We start from the raw sequence: 18358 nt of genomic DNA, 5'->3' as shown, positions 1-18358 counted from the left end.
TATTTTATCCCTCTTGCAAGAGGCCAAATTGGGAAGTAGCAGAGTACTGCTGAGTATCATTAGATGATGAGGAAGGAGATAAAAGGAAAAGGACCCTAAGTGAGTGAAAGGAGAGACTACTCTGCCTGTCATTCTCTTTTTTAAAAAAATAAAATATTAGAAACAGAAAAAGGGGCTGGTTCCCAAAGATTCTGTGTCCTCATGGTGTGGTTCAGGCAGAACATGTAGAAGAATGGAACCCCCGTGTCTGGGTGATGCTTTCTGTCCTGTGTCATGTGGAATGAGTTGCTTTTTGATGATGATGATAAGAGGGATGGCAGTGGGAAGAAAATATTAAAAGAAAAGAAAAAGAATCTGTCCTCACCTGGTTGAGCTAAAAGAAATACACAAACACTCTATACTTACTAAGAAAATGTCTTGGGCACAATAAGAAGTAACTGGCGAGAAGGGAGCCAGGCAACAGTGCTTTTTGACACCAGAATCTTTTTTGTTAAAGTATCTCTCCTTGTTCTAACTGGCCACTAAAATGTTTTGTTGTTTCTTTGGTCACCAGCTTTTATTTCACTCTGACGGCAAAATGGTCAATAAAAGTCTCCAAGCCTCTCGCTCTTGCTCTCCTTCCTCACCTTGAGTAGGAAGGATTCTGAAAGAATGAACGTGATACCTAGTTTTATATCCAGAGATGCCAACCAAGTATTTAAATGCAAGGGAAATGATGAACATTTTTACAAGGACATATATGTTATATTAGTTTGAAGGTTTAAAATAAGAAAATAAAACCTGGTTGGCTTGTATGCCTAGAATTCAGGGGAGAAATTATAGTTGCTGGATTTGAGAGTGGGGGGGGTGTTGGAAGGATACAGGGGGCTTGTTACTCAGGTTTTGAGCTATGCTGCTATCATTTCCAAGTAGGGCTTCACACTTTACCCCTGTATAGGAAAGGTTCTGATGAATTGTGATGGTGAACTCAAGATGAAGGTCAGTGATACCTGTTGCAGGCAGAGAGGCAGAATGAGGTAACTGCCTTGAAGTCCAAGAGCAAATCTTAAGGATTCCATGTCACTTAGCAAAGCTATTCTTTCTGCTACCTTAGTCCCAAAAGTGCAGGAAGTCCAAAGGCAAATGTGTAGGTATCTGATTATTCCCTTGACTGGATATCCAGGCTTTGGGAGAGGAATAAGTCCGGGAAAGAAGGAAGAGAGGAGAAACAGAAAATTATCGGAAGGACAATAAAGGATTTACTTTGGATCACGCCTCAGTAAGAAGGTGGTAGAGCACAAAGAAAGCCCCCACAAGAATTGCTACTTTACTTTATCTCCCTCTTGTTTTGTAGAATTACTCCTGGGGCAGTCTAATCCTGCAGGAGGGTATGCCCTATTTGAAAGTTTGCATTCACCTACGATAACAACTTTTAGCTTGTATTTATTTGTTGCTGCCTCCACTTTGTGCTTATATCCTCTATTCCTTCTCACGAACTAAGCAACTGTGTTAAGCATGGATGGGGGTCTTTTAGGGATGGCTCATGAGTGCTGTGCTTGACTGAGTCAGTGGTGGCTCATTAAGAAGCTGCCTCTGGCTTGAGTCAACACTTCGCAGCTGCTGCCATCTGGCTGAAGGGTGTCTCTAGGGGACAGCAACCATTTGGGTCTCAGCACTCCATGGCTCTAGGCATGTCCACTGGATTACGTCCCAGAACCCAGTAGGATAAAGTTTGGAGCCTGCTCTTAGAGAGTTTGGACTCAAAGGTTCTATTTCTGGGCCACTGGTAAGCTGCTAAAATCCTTCTCAGAATTAATTTTTTTCAATATTTTAACTATATTATTAATGCCTATAAAGTGTTTGAGGTTCTTTTTTAAAAAATTTATTTATATTTTATTTTTTGCTGCACTGGGTCTTCGCTGCTGCGTGCGGGCTTTCTCTAGTCGCAGCGAGCGGGGGATACTCTTCGTTGCGGTGCGCGGGCTTCTCATTGTGGTGGCTTCTCTTGTTGCGGAGCACGGGCTCTAGGCGAACGGGCTTCAGTAGCCGTGGCGCACGGGCTTCAGTAGCCGTGGCGCACGGGCTCTGTTGCTCCACAGCATGTGGGATCCTCCTGGACCAGGGCTCAAACCCGTGTCCCCTGCATTGGCAGGTGGATTCTTAACCACTGCGCCACCAGGGAAGTCCCAGGGGTTGTGTTTTTTAAATGCCAAAGTATTCAACCTTGATAATGCGTTATTAGTCATAATAAAAGGTAACCTTTTTATATGCTGGCCACATATCCTAGCGTTTAAAGGGGCTATAATTTCTAAATTGGCATCTGAGTTTTTGGTGATGAGTAAGGTACTATTTACCCAGGCTTATTTCTTTCCCAAGCATATCCCTTTATGGGTGTTAGTTAAGGACTGCTAAGTTGAGATCTAAGTGCTTGAGAATTTACGAAGTGCTTGCATCCAGGAGTGAGATGCTGCTGTGCAAATGAAGAACACTTACTTTTCTCATTAGCATAGTAGTAGAAGAGGCCTCTGCTGACAACACACCATCGCTTCTGCCACTCTGATCCAAAGAAACTATGATCTAAACAGAACAGCAGTAAGGGACATAAATTCAGGTAACTACAATCACTGAAGAGTCCGTAAAATCCAACAACACACAGTCCAGTGTGTTATTGTTTTATTTTCGAGGTTAATGGACTGTAAAACCCTCCCTTTCACTCCCACAGGCTATCCCATGTTGACACAGAGTGCAGAGGACTCATTCAGTTAAAGGTCCAAGTTCTAAACAGGTTTTGCCTGCTCTGATCCCAGCTGTTTCTCTACTTTTCCTTTATATCTTTCAGGTTCTAGTCTCATCCTGTAGTTATAAAATTCTCCATGAGATCTCTATGTGTTGCCTTTCAGCAAACCGAAATGACACTCCAGGCCATGGGCATGAGCAAGGCTTTCTTTGTGCTAAGCCAATTTGCCTGAGTGTTAAACCTGGCATTCCAATCCTACTAGAACCTATTCTAATTAAAGAGTGAAAGCTGAAGACTGGGGCTGGTCTAAAACTCGAGAGTGGGCTGCTTCACATATGATATAAAAATTGCACTCATAGCAACATAGTTTCACTCTTTGTGGGAGCACACTGAGAGATGAGAACAAAAATATAGTCATTCATTTATTCATTCGACAAGTATTTATTAAGCACCTGTTGTGTACCAGGTGAGCAAGGCAGAACCAATCCCTATCCTGATGAAGTGAAGATCTGGGGCCATCTCTCTTCAGCCTACACACAAACACCAGACTTCTTTTCTTTTCGTCCCTTCCTTTTGCCTTACCCCTGCCTAGTATAGTACTGGGCATAGAGCAGGTACCCCTTATGCTAGCCCTCTTTTTCCTCATTTCCCTTCCCTTCCTGGAGTGTTCTGAGATCGGAGGGTCCAATCAGTACCTTTGCTTTTCTTCTCTAAGTATCCTTGCTTGATGATATTATCAAGCTCTTGAGCTCCTCTTATGATGTCTTCCATTCCTAAAAGGAACAAGAGCAAAATATTTTGTTGAAATCTGACAGAATTTTCATTTATTTGGGCTACTTGAGATAATCTACATTAATGAAGGGGTGCAGAGGGGCTATTGCTTATATATGGCACAAAATAAAACAATTTCTAGATGATTGGGGGGGAAGTAAATTTTCTTTTTCTTCCTAATTATACCTAATGCTAAGATTGCTTAAAATTATCTAAACATAACATTAGTTTGTGCAAGGGGAGGTAGGCTAAGCATGTACTGATCGGCAAGAAAAGGACTCCAGAAAATTAAGAATTTGCTTAACTAAACACACACCTTTTTCTAACAAACAGAAAGCCACCGTAGTGAACATAATTTTTATTAAGTTCACACAAAGAAAGGCTCTGCATAGCTGAACTTGGCAATAGCTGCCAAATTCTGGTTTTGTCAAAGTAATGGTAAGAGTCTAGGGATGGTAGAAGCCTTTACACAGAGAAGACCTGGATCTGACATCAGCCTTTAATTGTATGCTGCTAACATTCTCCGCTTTCAATTAGCCTTGTTAGGTACAAATTTATTGAGCAGTCAAGATCCTAATCTATCTTCCACCGCTGGGGTTTATACTTATTTTACAGAAGGGAGGGGCAAAGGACAGAGACAATGAGGCAGGAATTTACTCCTCAAAAAAATAAAATGAAACAGGAACAACAACAAAAACAATTAAAACATATAACTCTCTATTTCTTAATTAGGAGAAATGAAGGGAGTGGGTTAGCATAATCCTAATTTTATTCTTTTTGGTCCCCAAACCCAAATCTCTTTTGGTTTGCCTTAAAAAATTTAGAAAGCAAACAAAATATAAACCAAATTAAGGCACAATGCATATGAATCAACTGGGTCACCTATACGATATCTTGAGACTCTTGGGTGGAATCACTTTTTTCAATCACACAATTGTTTTCTTAACATCTACAATAACTAATATTCAGTGGTAGCTGTGCGTTGGCACTTTGTTCAATGCTTTGAATACTTTTTGTTTAAAAATAACATTTTAAGATGATTTAAAATGCAACTAAAAGTACTTTTTGCTTCTGTTTCAAGCTTAGTTTTAAAAATATAGATCAGAAGAGTTTCTTTTTTAGGTGTTTAAGTGCCTGATTCTATATCCTATTTGTCCATATTGTCAACTTCCTCGTTCATAGACTGTTTTCATTTGTGTGTTTTACAGTTAGCAAACTCTGTGGCTGCTATAAATCCTCCCAGATGGGTCTCAGGGTGCACGCATGAGATGAAGAGCAGCAAAGGAAAGTTCATTTGTCTAGGATTCTTTCATTTCTCCCACCCCTCTGAAAATTCTAATATCTCTTTGAAAATGCTCTCCAAGAAAACAGAGAAGCAGATTGTACTGAGGGTGAGGACCCAGTATGGCTGAGAAGGCCCTTTGAAGGGGAGCCCATCCTCTCTGCAGCGCTGTCAAAAAATTGCTCCTAGAGGCCTAAAAATTAAATGAAAGACACAGGGGATAAGAAAAACAGGATCCCCTAAGCCTGGAGTTTCCATCTTTTCTTCCCATCATTTTTTCCCTTTTTTAAGGTCTTGTTAAACTCAGAGACACAGCTTCTTGTTAAAGATGCCGAGAGTCTGAATCTTAAAAGACATGTTAAACGTTCTATTAGAATTCAAACCTCCTTTTTTAATGCAAATCTAAATGCCATTTTATGGAACATCTATAATTATGAAAATGGGAAGCCATTGCCTTGTGTGCGGGGAGAGTCTGTGAGTATGAATATTACATTAATGTGCCCACACCAGCTCACTGATCCTGCTGGCAGGAGCATAAAAAATGCTCGAGTGAAACTTTTATTTAGATGTTAAGACTCCAGGCCCCAGCGGGGTGACACAGACAGTCCCTGTGAGTTGCCATCAGAGAGAGAGCTTGAATTGAATTACCCAGGGGGGAAGGAAGTAGTGGTGAGCACTGCTTCGCTTATTTAATTTCATTTACTTTCAGTACATTATCAGCATGAGGCTTTTCTCTCCCCACCAACTGAAACCCAAGAATGCCACCACCAAGAAAACAAAGACATAATGCAGCAGAAATGTTTGAATTCCAAGTCACTAATTTTAGGAGACTAGGGACAGCACCATCACCACCTTCTCACCCCAAAAGTCACACTTGGTTTGCTAAAATTGAGCACTGAATGAGTTACTGAATTTCCTCTCTTGGTCATTCACCAACAAGATTCTGAAGAGTAAGAGAGCTGGAAATACAGTATTTTATATGCTGTGTTTTTGTAAGGTGTGTTATGTTGCTTTTTTATTAGAGGGAATCTGTTCTGATGAACTCTCTTGCCTGGATTCCCTTATGGGCAGTGGAAAAAATGGGATTATAGGTGAAATTTGGAATGGCTATGGAAAAAAGATTAGATCAAATCAATTTTTATTCTGTTGATTGTCTTCTATGTCTAAGGCACTCTGTGGTGAGTACAATAACAGAATTGTTCTCAATGTAAAGTTGACTCTGAGTGCAATCTCATTACCTCCATGATCTATCAGATAAACCCAGATGGGATCCAGATCTATCCCGGTCCAAGATGGGAAGCCACTGTGGCAATCAAGCTCTCTCCTCTTTCAGTGTCAGCTTAGGGTCCCACTGATCAAGAACCGGTGGTCCTGAGGATACACACGTAAGCCACAGTCCTGTGTGATGAGGCAGGAGGAGTCTTGTATGCCTGAATTCACGCCTACTGGCAAGTGAACCGATCTGCAGAGCGACTTGACATGTAATAGAAGGTATGTAAATGTTTTGCAGGATGATAATAAAAATAGGAAGAAGCTACAAACAATTGCATGAGTAGCTATTTTAAGGCAAAAACTTTTATATTTAAGTATACAATTTTTTTTAAAAATCGAGGCTTTTTGTCCATTACCTGAAAAAGGATATCACCACCTTAATGAAAAAAAAATAGAAATGATTTATTGGGAATAAATGGCCCTTTGGATAAACCTAAGGGTGTTTCACATTATATAAGCACAAAACAGAATTATATTAGTGTCATAATCTCTCTCTACCACTGCACTTAACTAAATCTCTCAGAATAGCCCATATAAAGGAAAGATTCACTTAGCTGAAGGATGTAGGGCCATAAACATAAGATCGAGAAGAGTGTTAGACACAAGTGATGGCCACCCAACTTTCACAGCAGATGAAGATAAAAGAAATTCTCAGACATCTTTTTCTCCTCATCCAGATTCCTTTAAACCCTGTATCCCACCCATACCAGCTCTGCAGTAACAAACAACAGAGTAGGGGCCGATCTCAGCACTAAACGTGACTCCTCAGTCAGCCACCCACAGCAACAACAATGGGGACCCTTTGGAGTGTGATCCATTTCCATAAAGCAGTCAATAAAAAAGACATGGGAGCTTATGTGAGTCACGGCCTATTTAATCAGCTGCATTCTAGCCCACTGAGAAAAGAGAATTGGAGAAGTCAGTCGGCAACACCACAGCACAACGCTAATAGCATAAGAGGCCACACAATTTCTACTGCAAAAAGGTTGCAGCTCCTGCAGAAAAAAACAGTGCCCACAAACTTTCATTCTAGGTAGCTGGTTTGGTCTCTTGCTCAATCAACCTGAAATGAAAATCAATGATTAAAAAAACCCATCTTCTGTTCAAAGCTTTTCCCTCCTTAAATTGTGGACTTCTCCTACCCTCCCCTTTCCTTCTAATTCAAGTTCTTTTCAATTGTTTGAAAAAGGAGACCAAAGCAACTCCAGCCCAGAGGCTGATCTTTACCAGGGGTGAATTTCAGGCAGGGTTAAGCTTACCAGTTTCTTTCACTAAACTACCTGTGATATAGGACCTGGGTTGTTGGGTGGATGAGGTTGGAGAAAATCTAATATTTGAAGGCTGGGAATGGTCAAGTTCCATTTGTGATTTCAGTTCACTCACAGATCACTGGTGTGTGTGTGCATTTACACAATGACAAACATACGCTTCACGATGCCTCAAATGGACAAAATGAAAGGGGGTATTGCAGGTAGGGTGGGTGGTGTAGTATTCTCCTGTCCAGTGGTTGCTGATCCCCCATCAGTTTGTTAAATCCTCTCCTTTGTATTTGGTTTCTGAGTCCTTCTTTAATAAGTTCGTTACTGTTTTTCGTCAGCTTCTTGCATTTCTGGGTTATTTTTTGCCTTTTTTTCTCAATTTTTAGGAACCAGTCAATAAATGACTGAGGTGTCTGGCAAGAAGTGTTCATCTTCTACACATGATGATAACAGGGAAAATGGTTTCAATGACTCTTCCTTCATTAGTCCCTTGGGACAGGCTTACATAAGTCTTAAACTGCTGTGGTTCCATTCAATATCTACTTGAGTTTACACTTATTCCTCACAGTTTTCTGTCTTTGTGCTTCACTTATTAAGGAATGTAGACCAACACATGTAAGGTGAAAAATTCTAAGCCATTAATAATAATAGACTTAGGATCTAAAAGTTTCAAAGACACAGAAGCCACTCAAATAAACAGCTTTAATTTCATGGAGAAATAAACTGGATAGCAGATGAAAGGAAGGGATTGAACACAAAGTACTTAACCAGGCTCTTCAACGAGCTGTGACATAAGAAGCTAAGAAACAAAACAAGTGCAATTGGAGCTAGGCAGAAGGACGTCAGAAAATGGTAGAAATCACACGTTTGTGGTTAGCAAACCAGTGCAGGAGACAATATTCAGGAGATCTTCATGGACTCTTGTTTCCCCTCCAATTTTTTAAGGTCTTTAAAAAAAATCTGTTAATCCAGGTAACAGACCAAACTGTATAAAAATCTGTGGAAGAAACTTGTTATACTGAGGATACAGAAAATTCATGAGAGATTCTAGGGCAGAAGTACTAAGAAGAAAAGCAGATAACTGATGTACAAAATGATTAAAACTAATATGTTTTCATACAAAATGGTTTTAAAAACCTAACAAGTTTTAATCTGCATTTTATCAAGCATTTTCACATCTCATTTGAGCTCCACAGCATGCCTGTGAGGTATGTATTAATATCATCTCCACTTTACAGACTAGAAAAAAGGCTTACTGAAATTATGGGAGTTGCTGAAGGTTGCTCAGCTGGAAAAGCCCATGCACTTTCCACCACCATGAGCTTCAGCTGAGGAGACACACTCAGATGTACCTGAGGAAAGATACAGTCTTCCCACCTCACTCGCCCATGAGAGACTCCATTTAAATATGGAAGAAGAAACAGACATGATGTGTGATTATTCTGATACTTGATGTCAAAAAATTATTTTAGGATCCTGTATTTCTTGTTTACTTTGTAAGGTACTGGTTGACTAACCTATGGAATTGCTTTCTAGGGCAGGTCTCTGTGAAATTCAAGAGATCAACAGATATGCGGAACAAAAATGAAAGAAAGGGCTTCCCTGGTGGCGCAGTGGTTGAGAATCTGCCTGCCAATGCAGGGGACACAGGTTCGAGCCCTGGTCTGGGAAGATGCCACATGCTGCAGAGCAACTAGGCCTGTGAGCCACAACTACTGAGCCTGCGCATCTGGAGCCTGTGCTCCACAACAAGAGAGGCCGCGACAGTGAGAGGCCCGTGCACCGCGATGAAGAGTGGCCCCCGCTCACCGCAACTAGAGAAAGCCCACGCACAGAAACGAAGACCCAACACAGGCAAAAATAAACAAATTTTTTTAAAAAAGAAAGAAAGTAAGAGAATGTAATAAAAGGATACACAAGGTAAAGAATATACAAGAAGAAGAAACCTGGAGCTCTCAAAAAATGCTGCTGGATCACCAAGGTTTGTAAGGCCTCTTCACAAGAGTGAGATCTAGAAAAGGGAAGCCTGTTTTAGTGTAGGGCTCATGCAGAAATCTCGGACATGATTCATTTACTCTCTAAAGAAGAGGCCTTGGTTTAAAAAGAGAGAAGATTTTTAAGTCAAATATCCAAATTTGTTTCTAGAAACCATCGATATTCATGGCATATGAAGAACCTTCTTGTTTCCACAAAGAGGCACCACACTAATTACCACAGAGGACTGTGGTCTTCCGGGAGGCTCCTCTTCCATGTCTCTGTTTTCAGTCGGATTTTACTTATAAGAAGTGAAAGTTTTAGAAAAAAGCACTTCCAACTCTACGTATGATAACTTCAACACACTAATTCTAGCATCTAAATAAATGGGAATAAACAACAGCATCTGGTAGGTAAATAGTTCATCTTAAAGAAAGACTAATTCAATATAATAATTTACTGATCCTCAATCCCGGTATCAGGATACCAGGGCGTCTTTTGATCAGTTGAAGGTGTTGACAGAAATGGCAGAGATTTTAAATAATTCACTTTAAGAATAAGAATGGATTCAAAGTTTTTCTATAATAACACCACCCATTTGCATTCAATATGCTTTCTGAAGGGGAAAAGTCAATTAAAAATAACTTATAGTGTATCTTATTTAGGCCACAGTCTACGGTGATTAAAACACATCTGATGTAGTAGTATAATCATGGCAATCAAGAATTCCTACAGAGCTTTATTTCCTTGAAAAAAATTGTTTCTTCAAAACTGTGGGTGTTCCACGGAAGTGGGTTGGGCATTTAAACGTTCGTGGTCATGTGTTATGGTGGGAAAAAGGTTGAGAATTCATGTAATCTGCACAAAAACAGTTTAAACCCAGGAAGCCTCTTGTGTCTTCTGATTTTATTAATGACACATATATATAACTTAGCACCTTCAGCTTTATTTTTATCCTAAGAATCCATCCTTAATACAGAACTACAAAGATCCAAACGACCTGAAGTCTTTTTTAGCAGCCAAACCACAGTAAGTGGCAGCAGGACAAAGTGAGAATAATCATGACACAAACCCAGACAGTGGTGCTTCAAAGGGCTTTGAGATTCTAAAAAGGAGGAGGAGAGGATCTCAAACACCAAACTTGTCTTTTTTACAAACCTTGAAGGATCACTGTATTTTCCTCTCATCCTGAGACAGGTCACTTTTATACATGTGTCACTTGAGAGCATATCTTTAAAAATGAATGACAAAATATCATTTTCAAATCTATTTATTTACTACTCTACTGGATTGTGATAAGAATATGAAGAAAAGAAAAGAAAAAGAAAAAAGCCCCACCTGGGTTTGGAGTCACTTTTTTTGTGTGTGTGTGGGTTTTTTTTGTGTGTGTGTGGTACGCGGGCCTCTCACTGTTGTGGCCTCTCCTGTTGCGGAGCACAGGCTCCGGACGCGCAGGCTCAGCGGCCATGTCTCACGGGCCCAACCGCTCTGCGGCATGTGGGATCTTCCCGGACCGGGACACGAACCCGTGTCCCCTGCATCGGCAGGCAAACTCTCAACCACTGCGCCACCAGGGAAACCCTGGAGTCACTTTTTAACTGGTTTAACTTCTACCTGTCCACCATACTATGGCCAGAAATCATCTTTCTGAAACGTATATCTGGCCATGTCACATTCCTGCTACAGCCTTTAATGGTTCTCCCTAACCTATAGGATGAAACTCAAGCTCTCTATCACACAAAAACTTTAAAACCTGGTCTCACCCTACCTTCCAGTTTCATTTTCTCCCAACCCCTTATACTTCCCAATACTCCAGCAATAATAGGTAACAGACTTTGCCTTCTGGAATATGCCGTGTACTTTACACTGCCAGGCTTTTGCTCATGCTGTTTTTCCTGGTTGGAAATTCTAATCTGTATCCCCATTTTCTGAGGTGGGAGTGCTCCTTTAAGACTGAATTCAAATGTCACAAACCTTCTGAATCTTTGTCTGTTTCCCCACATAGAATTATATCCTCTCTCTTCTGTGCTCTAATACCATTTTGTATAGGGTATGGTCTTGGCTCCCAGGGACCCTAAACCTTTCCCCCAATACTCTCTCTCCATTCTTGCCTCTTTGCTTTGGTTTACATAAGACCTTAGTTTCTATGTAAAGCTGCTAGAAGCCTTGAATGAGGAAGTAGAAAAGGTACTATTCCCAGGAAAAGGAATGTAGCTATGGATCTGGGTAGAAGGCAATAGGGAGGATGGCCTAGCAAGGGAAGGAGGGTTAGAATAGATCTCACATTCATAGGAAGAGAGAGAGAACACTATGAAAAAAATTAAATGAACAAAACATCATAGTGCCTGGATTGAGATAGGAGAACAAAGAAGAATCCAATAGAGCTGTGCATCCAAGGAGATGGGCCAGTACTTGCACCCCGACTGTCTAGGGAACGAGAGTAAGAATTAGATTGAGGCAGAGCTGGAACAGCTGAAACCCATCACAAGGCAGGGCTGTACTTTAATTGTTGAATTGATGTGGGATTAAGAAGGATCCTTCCCTAAAATACACTCAGTAAACTCCAAGGAGTTTGGTGCTAATTATTTAACTTCTTGAAGCCTAAAGAAAACCTGCCAGTGGGAAATCTAGTCCCTTTCACAGAGGGCAGTTCAATTCATTAGTTATATACCTGTTTCTCTCTGTATCCCCAGGGGCCTCGTACACACAGTAGGTGCCTGATAAATGTTTGTTAAACTGAACTGAAACCACTTCCAGCCTTATGGGACTTGGGGTCTAAGAAGGCAATATGGGAGTGAATATTTGTTAGATAAATCATTTTCACCAAAGCCAAAACCAGTAATTTTTGTTCTGCTGTATACTCACTATTTTAATCTTAGAGTTGGTACTGTGAAATAAGAAAGTAAAAAAGGGAAAGAAAGGAAGTAGCCAAGAAAGCCAGGAGGAAGTAGTGGGTGCAGAAGTCGGGAGGAATCACAGTGCTGAGAATGACAGGAGGACGGACAAACAGGATTTTGGGGAAAAAAATAATAATTTGGGAAAAAATGCCATGAACCTCACCGGGAGAGAACTATATCTCCCAGCCAATTTCACAGCCTCATTGAGATACCGGTTCTCTTCACCTCAGAACTTATCTATCTTCAGGAAAGCATCAAAGGATGGGGTCCAGAGGAAACCATAAATGGACAAAGACCGAGCCAAACTTAACAAATGGATAACTGAGTATACTTCAGAAAAAGGCTGCTGATGGCAATTTCTGAGCTACACAGGCCTTGAGTGGCTGAGAACTTGGCCCCTTGTCTTGTTCTTGTATTTCCCTGAAAAACGGTATTTTTCTCTTTGACCGTCATAGGTACGTTTGTTTGCATCCTGTATGCAAACATCCTATGTGTGTCTGAGCACTTAATACTGTTGATGGTGAAAGCTGCATGAGGATTAGTGTACCAGAATCCCGGAGTCTTTATTTTAGTTACTCTCCAAACCAAAAGATTTCAGGGAGGAATCAAATGATGATAATCTTGCCTTCTCCATGTCTCTCTAGTGAAAAACATTCAGATATCATCAGAGCACTGCATCGAGAAAACCTTTAAAGCAAACAAAGCAGAAAATAAAAAATAAGACTTAGAAACTAATTATCGTGATTCTCTGGGGGTACTTCAGGGTGGATGATCTAATGAGAACTCTCACACCCCATTGGGAAGAACTTGATGGGAATGCAGTGACCTCAGCAATGTGGCTTTGACCTGGTATGTATCATCTGCTGGACAAAGGGCCACTCTCAAGCTGGGCCTTGCTCTCAGCCAGCTCCCTGGGTGTCTCTGCAACAGAATGGGATCAGAGACAGAAAAATGATGGCTACGATAAGGAACCTTTAGGGCAAAAATCACCTCCTTTTCTTTTAAGTTACACGTTTGAGATTTAAAATCTCTTGGTTCTTCTGTTTCATCTGACAAAACTCAAGCAAGTTTGAAGTAAGTCAAATTTTGCAAGGAAAAAATTAGGGAGGGGAAAATGAGGGTGATGTTTCCCGACCCAAAAGTTTCTAACCTAATCATCAAGTCTGTAATTGCAAAATAAAAACACTAAATCTCAATATCTATTTGCACAGCTCATTAACTAAGGGCTCACACTCAGCAAACGGAAAAAAAAAAAAAAAAGGAAAAAACCTTCAGCACCAAATACATTTGGAAAGTTACTGTGGAGACCTGTCTTTCCCTAGGATCTAAACTAGGCTGTTGTCAGATGCGTCTGTCTGTCTTTATTGCTTATTTGGGAAGCAGCAAGTTGGGATGAGGCAAAGCATCTTTTGTCAGACTGTGCTGGAGAGAAAAAGAGAACATTCCTTTCCCCACTGAGTATTATGAACATGATGGCAGGCACTCGACCTGCTCTGCTACTGGGACAACATGATTTACAGTGTGAAAAGGGAAAACCTAAATCACTAAGTAATGAAAACATTAAAGTTAATGCATCACAAGTGAGGAATTTATTACCATTAACTCCAATAAACAGTTATAAAACACTCGTCCTTTCCTGTCCATGTGCAGGGACACAGACACTGTACTTCATTAAGCTCAACTTTCTTTTCGTCTCCACTAGACCAGTCATGTGTGTTTGAACCAACCACCATTTATTGTTAAGTGGACTGGTTCATTTTCCAGGACTGAGAAAGCTGAAGGCACATCCATTTTGCTTCATGGTGCTTGGTACAGACGGATGAAATAGCAAAGTTTAGAAGACATGCAGCTCGGTATTGCTATATAAGTTTATTTAAAAGTCCCTAAAATGTATGTCTGATAAAAGCAGAGTAACTCTTCTGAGCAGCCTTTCTCAGAGGCAGGTATATAAGTAATAATGCCTGGCGAGGAAGGTGGCATATTGGATGCCAATGAACGTCAGGTGCGTTTAGCTGAATAATTTTTCCCTTGTTATTGTTTGGTATAGCACCTAAGAAACCTGAGATGGAAACCCATTTCCTTCCAACATCTTTCTCTGTCACAGGGGCACACCAGTTTATTACCTTCAGGTTTTTCATGAACAAAAGAGGCTGCACATATTGGATGGCTAAGGTAGACTGGTTCTGGAATCATTTGTTTTAGAGGAAAAAAAAAGGGAACTAACGTGTCTTTTTGGAAAGCCAACTCTAATCATGGAATCACCTGGGTGTTACAAAGCAGACAGGAGAGGCAGCATGAAATTCAGGCTACCCTGACCAAACATTCACAATAGTAACAATGATAATAGTAATACTTTACATTTGAATAGCACTTTAGTGTTTGTAAACTTTTTTCCTTTATGGCACCTCTTTGATCCTGATACAAACAGAAAGGCCTCAATAGTCTAAACTTCAGGAGTTGAAACTGAGGCTCAGAGAGGATAAAAGACTTTCTCACATAGCTGGAAGGAAGAATAAGGACAAAAACTCAGTTTTTTAAAAAAGCTCCAAATCCAGTACTTCTTTTTTTTTTTTTTTGCGGTACGCGGGCCTCTCCCTGTTGTGGCCTCTCCCGCTGCGGATGCGCAGGCTCAGCGGCCATGGCTCACGGGCCCAGCCGCTCGCGGCATGTGGGATCCTCCCAGACCAGGGCATGAACCCGCGTCCCCTGCATCGGCAGGCGGACTCTCAACCACTGCGCCACCAGGGAAGCCCAAATCCAGTACATTTTTGGCTACACCGTGCTATGACAAACATGTTACATAATGAATAATGTTATAGTCATAATTATAACCTAAAGTCAAGGTAAACAGTGTTTTAATTCTAGATTTCTCAGCCCAAATGGTTTTTAGGAACCCTCTCTGCTAAGCATGGCTACAGTACCAGTACTGCTGGATGGAGCCTGGGAATTGTCCAGGATGGTCAGCTCTGAAACGGGATCTGATTTTTGGCATTACCAGAGAAAAGGCAGGTACCTGGGTGATCCTCCTGTTTGAGGTTCACAGGGATGTTTAGCCCCACCCACTGAGTGGAATTGCTGGGCCTCTCATGGGCCAAATTGTGTAGAACATAGGAAAGAAAGGGCTAGAGAGGCTCTGACGCAGAGTCTGAGCTGTGTAGCCTGCATTACCAAAGCTAAGATTTCCACAAGTAAGACCAACTGCTAAAAAGTAGCATAGTTTAAGGAGGTAGTAATATTTGTCAAAGGGATTCTTCTAAATATTATTTCACCACTATCTTAGAATTTCCATAAGGTACCCTAATGAAGAACTCTTAGATGAAGAAGTTACAGGTCTCTCCAGAGGTGACAGAGCAAATGACTCTGCCACTCATTTTGCACACAGGGAAATTAAATCCCAGCCAGCTATGATGCCATTATGTGACTCATTCAATGATACCATTATGTGACATCACCCAAGGTAACGTGACTAATTTGTCACAGAGTTGAGAAGAGAAATAGAGTTTTCTGACTCCAATTCAACATCATATCACTCTTTTACTCCCATAGTCAGGAAATAATCCTTCTCTAACTCTGGGGGTTTAATTTCTATGGGGAAACTAAACAAGACAGGCCCCAAATTTTGGGACACACAGTTCAGTCGAGAGTGGGAAGCTATCCTGAAAGTAGGTGAATTAAGTAATAGTCTATGTCCTGAACACTGAGGCCCCTAGCCTCCTTTTACTGCTCAGTTCCAAAAACCCTGGTAGTCATGTATAATGGTACCACCAGCAGACACACGGATCCTTCTCTGGAAAAAAATGAATGGCTTCAGAGAAAAGACCTGCAGATGCTGACATCTGGGAGATGCCAAGCAAAATGGTTGGGTCTTCCCATCACTCTCAAGTTTAGGCTTTCTAAAGTGAAGCCCATCAGTGGATATGCTCCGCCCTAGCACACAGAAGTTTCAATCTGCATTTTAGTGCCTCACTTTTAAATAGAAGCAAAGTCTAAAGATCACCAGACATTTGCAGAAAAGCTTCCAACATGGAAGATAAAGACTAAAACATACAACAGATAAAAAGGAACTCAGAGAAAACAATTTAGGGAGCAGAAAAGAAAATGAAAAACCAAAACAAACAAACAAGGGATCATTAATATTCCCAGAGGGATGAGAAGACACTGAATTCATGAAATAGGTTGCTTAAAAAGAAACAATCAGGGAACAAGAGAGTCAGAAATTAAACATAAGGTAGCCAAAATTAAAAACAAAATCAATAGATGGGTTGGAAGATATAATTGAGGATATCTTAAAGAAATAGGGCAAAAAGGTCAAGAAAACAGAAAACAGAAGAGATAAAAATATTAGAACACAGAAAATAAAGGGAAGGAAATGATCAAAGAAACAATAAAATTTCTCACATGAGGGATATAAATCTTCTGATTGAAAGGGACCTCCATACATCCAGCACATGAAGGAAAAGAGGTCCACACCCTGGTAATCACTGTGAACTTTCAGAACACAATGGACAATGAGAAGCTCATAAAAGCTTCTGAGTTGGGGGAAAAATTGGCCATACACAAAGAATCAAGAATCAGACTGGCATTGAACTTCTCCACTGCAACACTAGAAGCTAAAATGAAGCAAAATTTTCCAAATTCTAAGGAAGAAAATTTCCATTAGCGTTTCTACACCCAAATTATCAATCAAGTGTAAAGGTAGAATAAAGAGGTTTTCAGACATGCACATTCTCAAGAAATATACTTCCTGGCCAGCCTTTCTCAGGATGCCACCAGAGGATGTGCTCCAGCAAAGTGAGGGAGTCCACCAAGAAAGAAGGTGATGCTGGATCCGGGTGCAGCTCTGATAAAGGAAAGAGACAAAGGGAAGTCCCAGGGCAGCCAGCCCAAAGTGGGGAGGAGGACAGAGGTGTCCAGGAGAGCAGCTCCAAGAACAAAATGGACCTGATGGATCATCTGATGTGTGTGACCACTTGGAAAATAGGAATATTACAATTCTGCTACAGAGTTTGGGAAGAATTAGGGATGGTGACTTAGAAAACTAATAAAATGAAAAAAGCCTAGGCATTTTCCCACTCTGGAAAGAATACGAAATAAAACTTAATTATAGAAGTTTATAAGGGTTGGCAGTAAATAAAATTTACATAGTTAAAATCACATAAACCCTAAAACTAAACTAACTAAAAATTATGATATAATCATGTCGGGAAGATGAAGGGAGGAGAAATGAGGATTGGGATGAGATAAGAGTGTTAAATCCTCCTCTGCTATAATATGAAATCAATAGTTAATAGCTGAAATGGAAAAAATCCTGAAAATAGCTGTATAATATTATTCTTTAGAAATGTGGAAGTACACAGCAGAATTTACGAAAGAATGGAAGGGGGTTGCCTCTGGAGAGCTGTACTCAGGGACTGGGAAGGGATAACTGTTTGTAGTACTATTTGATTTTAAAAAACTATATGTCTATATTATTTTGATGAAAATAAAAAATAATTAGAAAATGGGAAAAATAGTTTTACAACTATTTTACACAAAGCCACACGTCTCCATATTTACATAATGATGTCCATTCTGAGTGGCTAAATATACAAAACTCCTAAGCTTGGTATGAAGCGTTTATGGCAAAGGAATCCAGAAAAGAAAGAAGAAATTGGTGTAGAAAAGAGAAACAATTTTGTTAAAAAACACTTACACAAAGCCACATTTGAATTAGGTACCATTTTAAGAATATTTTAATTATCTGTAGTCTTTGTGCAATATGCAATTCTAATATTGTACTTTGTACCATAGGTTTAATTCTGCTTAAGTTCTTCCTACATTGCAAGGGTACCCACAAAAACAGGAGGCATTTTTCCATTGGAGATCTGTTTTATTTCACACGTAACAAAGGGTACGCAATCCCATTATGAAATCTGGGGGTCAGAAGCCCAGAGTATAAACTTGGGCTGCAATTTACAGAATAGTTTTGTATTACTAGGCATGACCAGAATTGGATAAAGTACCTGCAGATAAAATCAAATCAGGAAAAATTTATTTGGAACCTACTGTGTGGTAGATGTTGTGCCAGAGAGCATACAATTCGTAGAAAGACAACTTCAGATCAGTGCAAAGGCACACAGAGCACAGACATGATTTTAATTTATAGGATTGGAAAAGTACAAGGCCATAAAGCAAGACACCTGTTGTC

The 18358-nt window shown here is 40.3% G+C and overlaps 1 protein-coding gene across 1 annotated transcript in view; it reads right to left on the bottom strand.

The window, feature by feature from the left end:
• Positions 1-18358, bottom strand: part of SKAP1 (src kinase associated phosphoprotein 1) — a 275845-nt gene that overhangs the window by 42061 nt on the left and 215426 nt on the right. Inside the window, exons 5-6 of the mRNA XM_032615797.1 lie at positions 3412-3489; positions 2473-2556 (exon numbers count right to left, since the gene is read on the bottom strand). Coding sequence (XP_032471688.1) covers positions 2473-2556; positions 3412-3489 — 162 coding nt within the window. The remainder of the gene's footprint in view (positions 1-2472; positions 2557-3411; positions 3490-18358) is intronic.

Source organism: Phocoena sinus, chromosome 20 (genome assembly GCF_008692025.1).
Source record: "Phocoena sinus isolate mPhoSin1 chromosome 20, mPhoSin1.pri, whole genome shotgun sequence".
In the NCBI taxonomy this organism is placed as follows: domain Eukaryota; kingdom Metazoa; phylum Chordata; class Mammalia; order Artiodactyla; family Phocoenidae; genus Phocoena; species Phocoena sinus.
The sequence above is the reverse complement of the archived record's forward strand: the minus strand, read 5'-3'. Positions and strand labels throughout refer to the sequence as shown.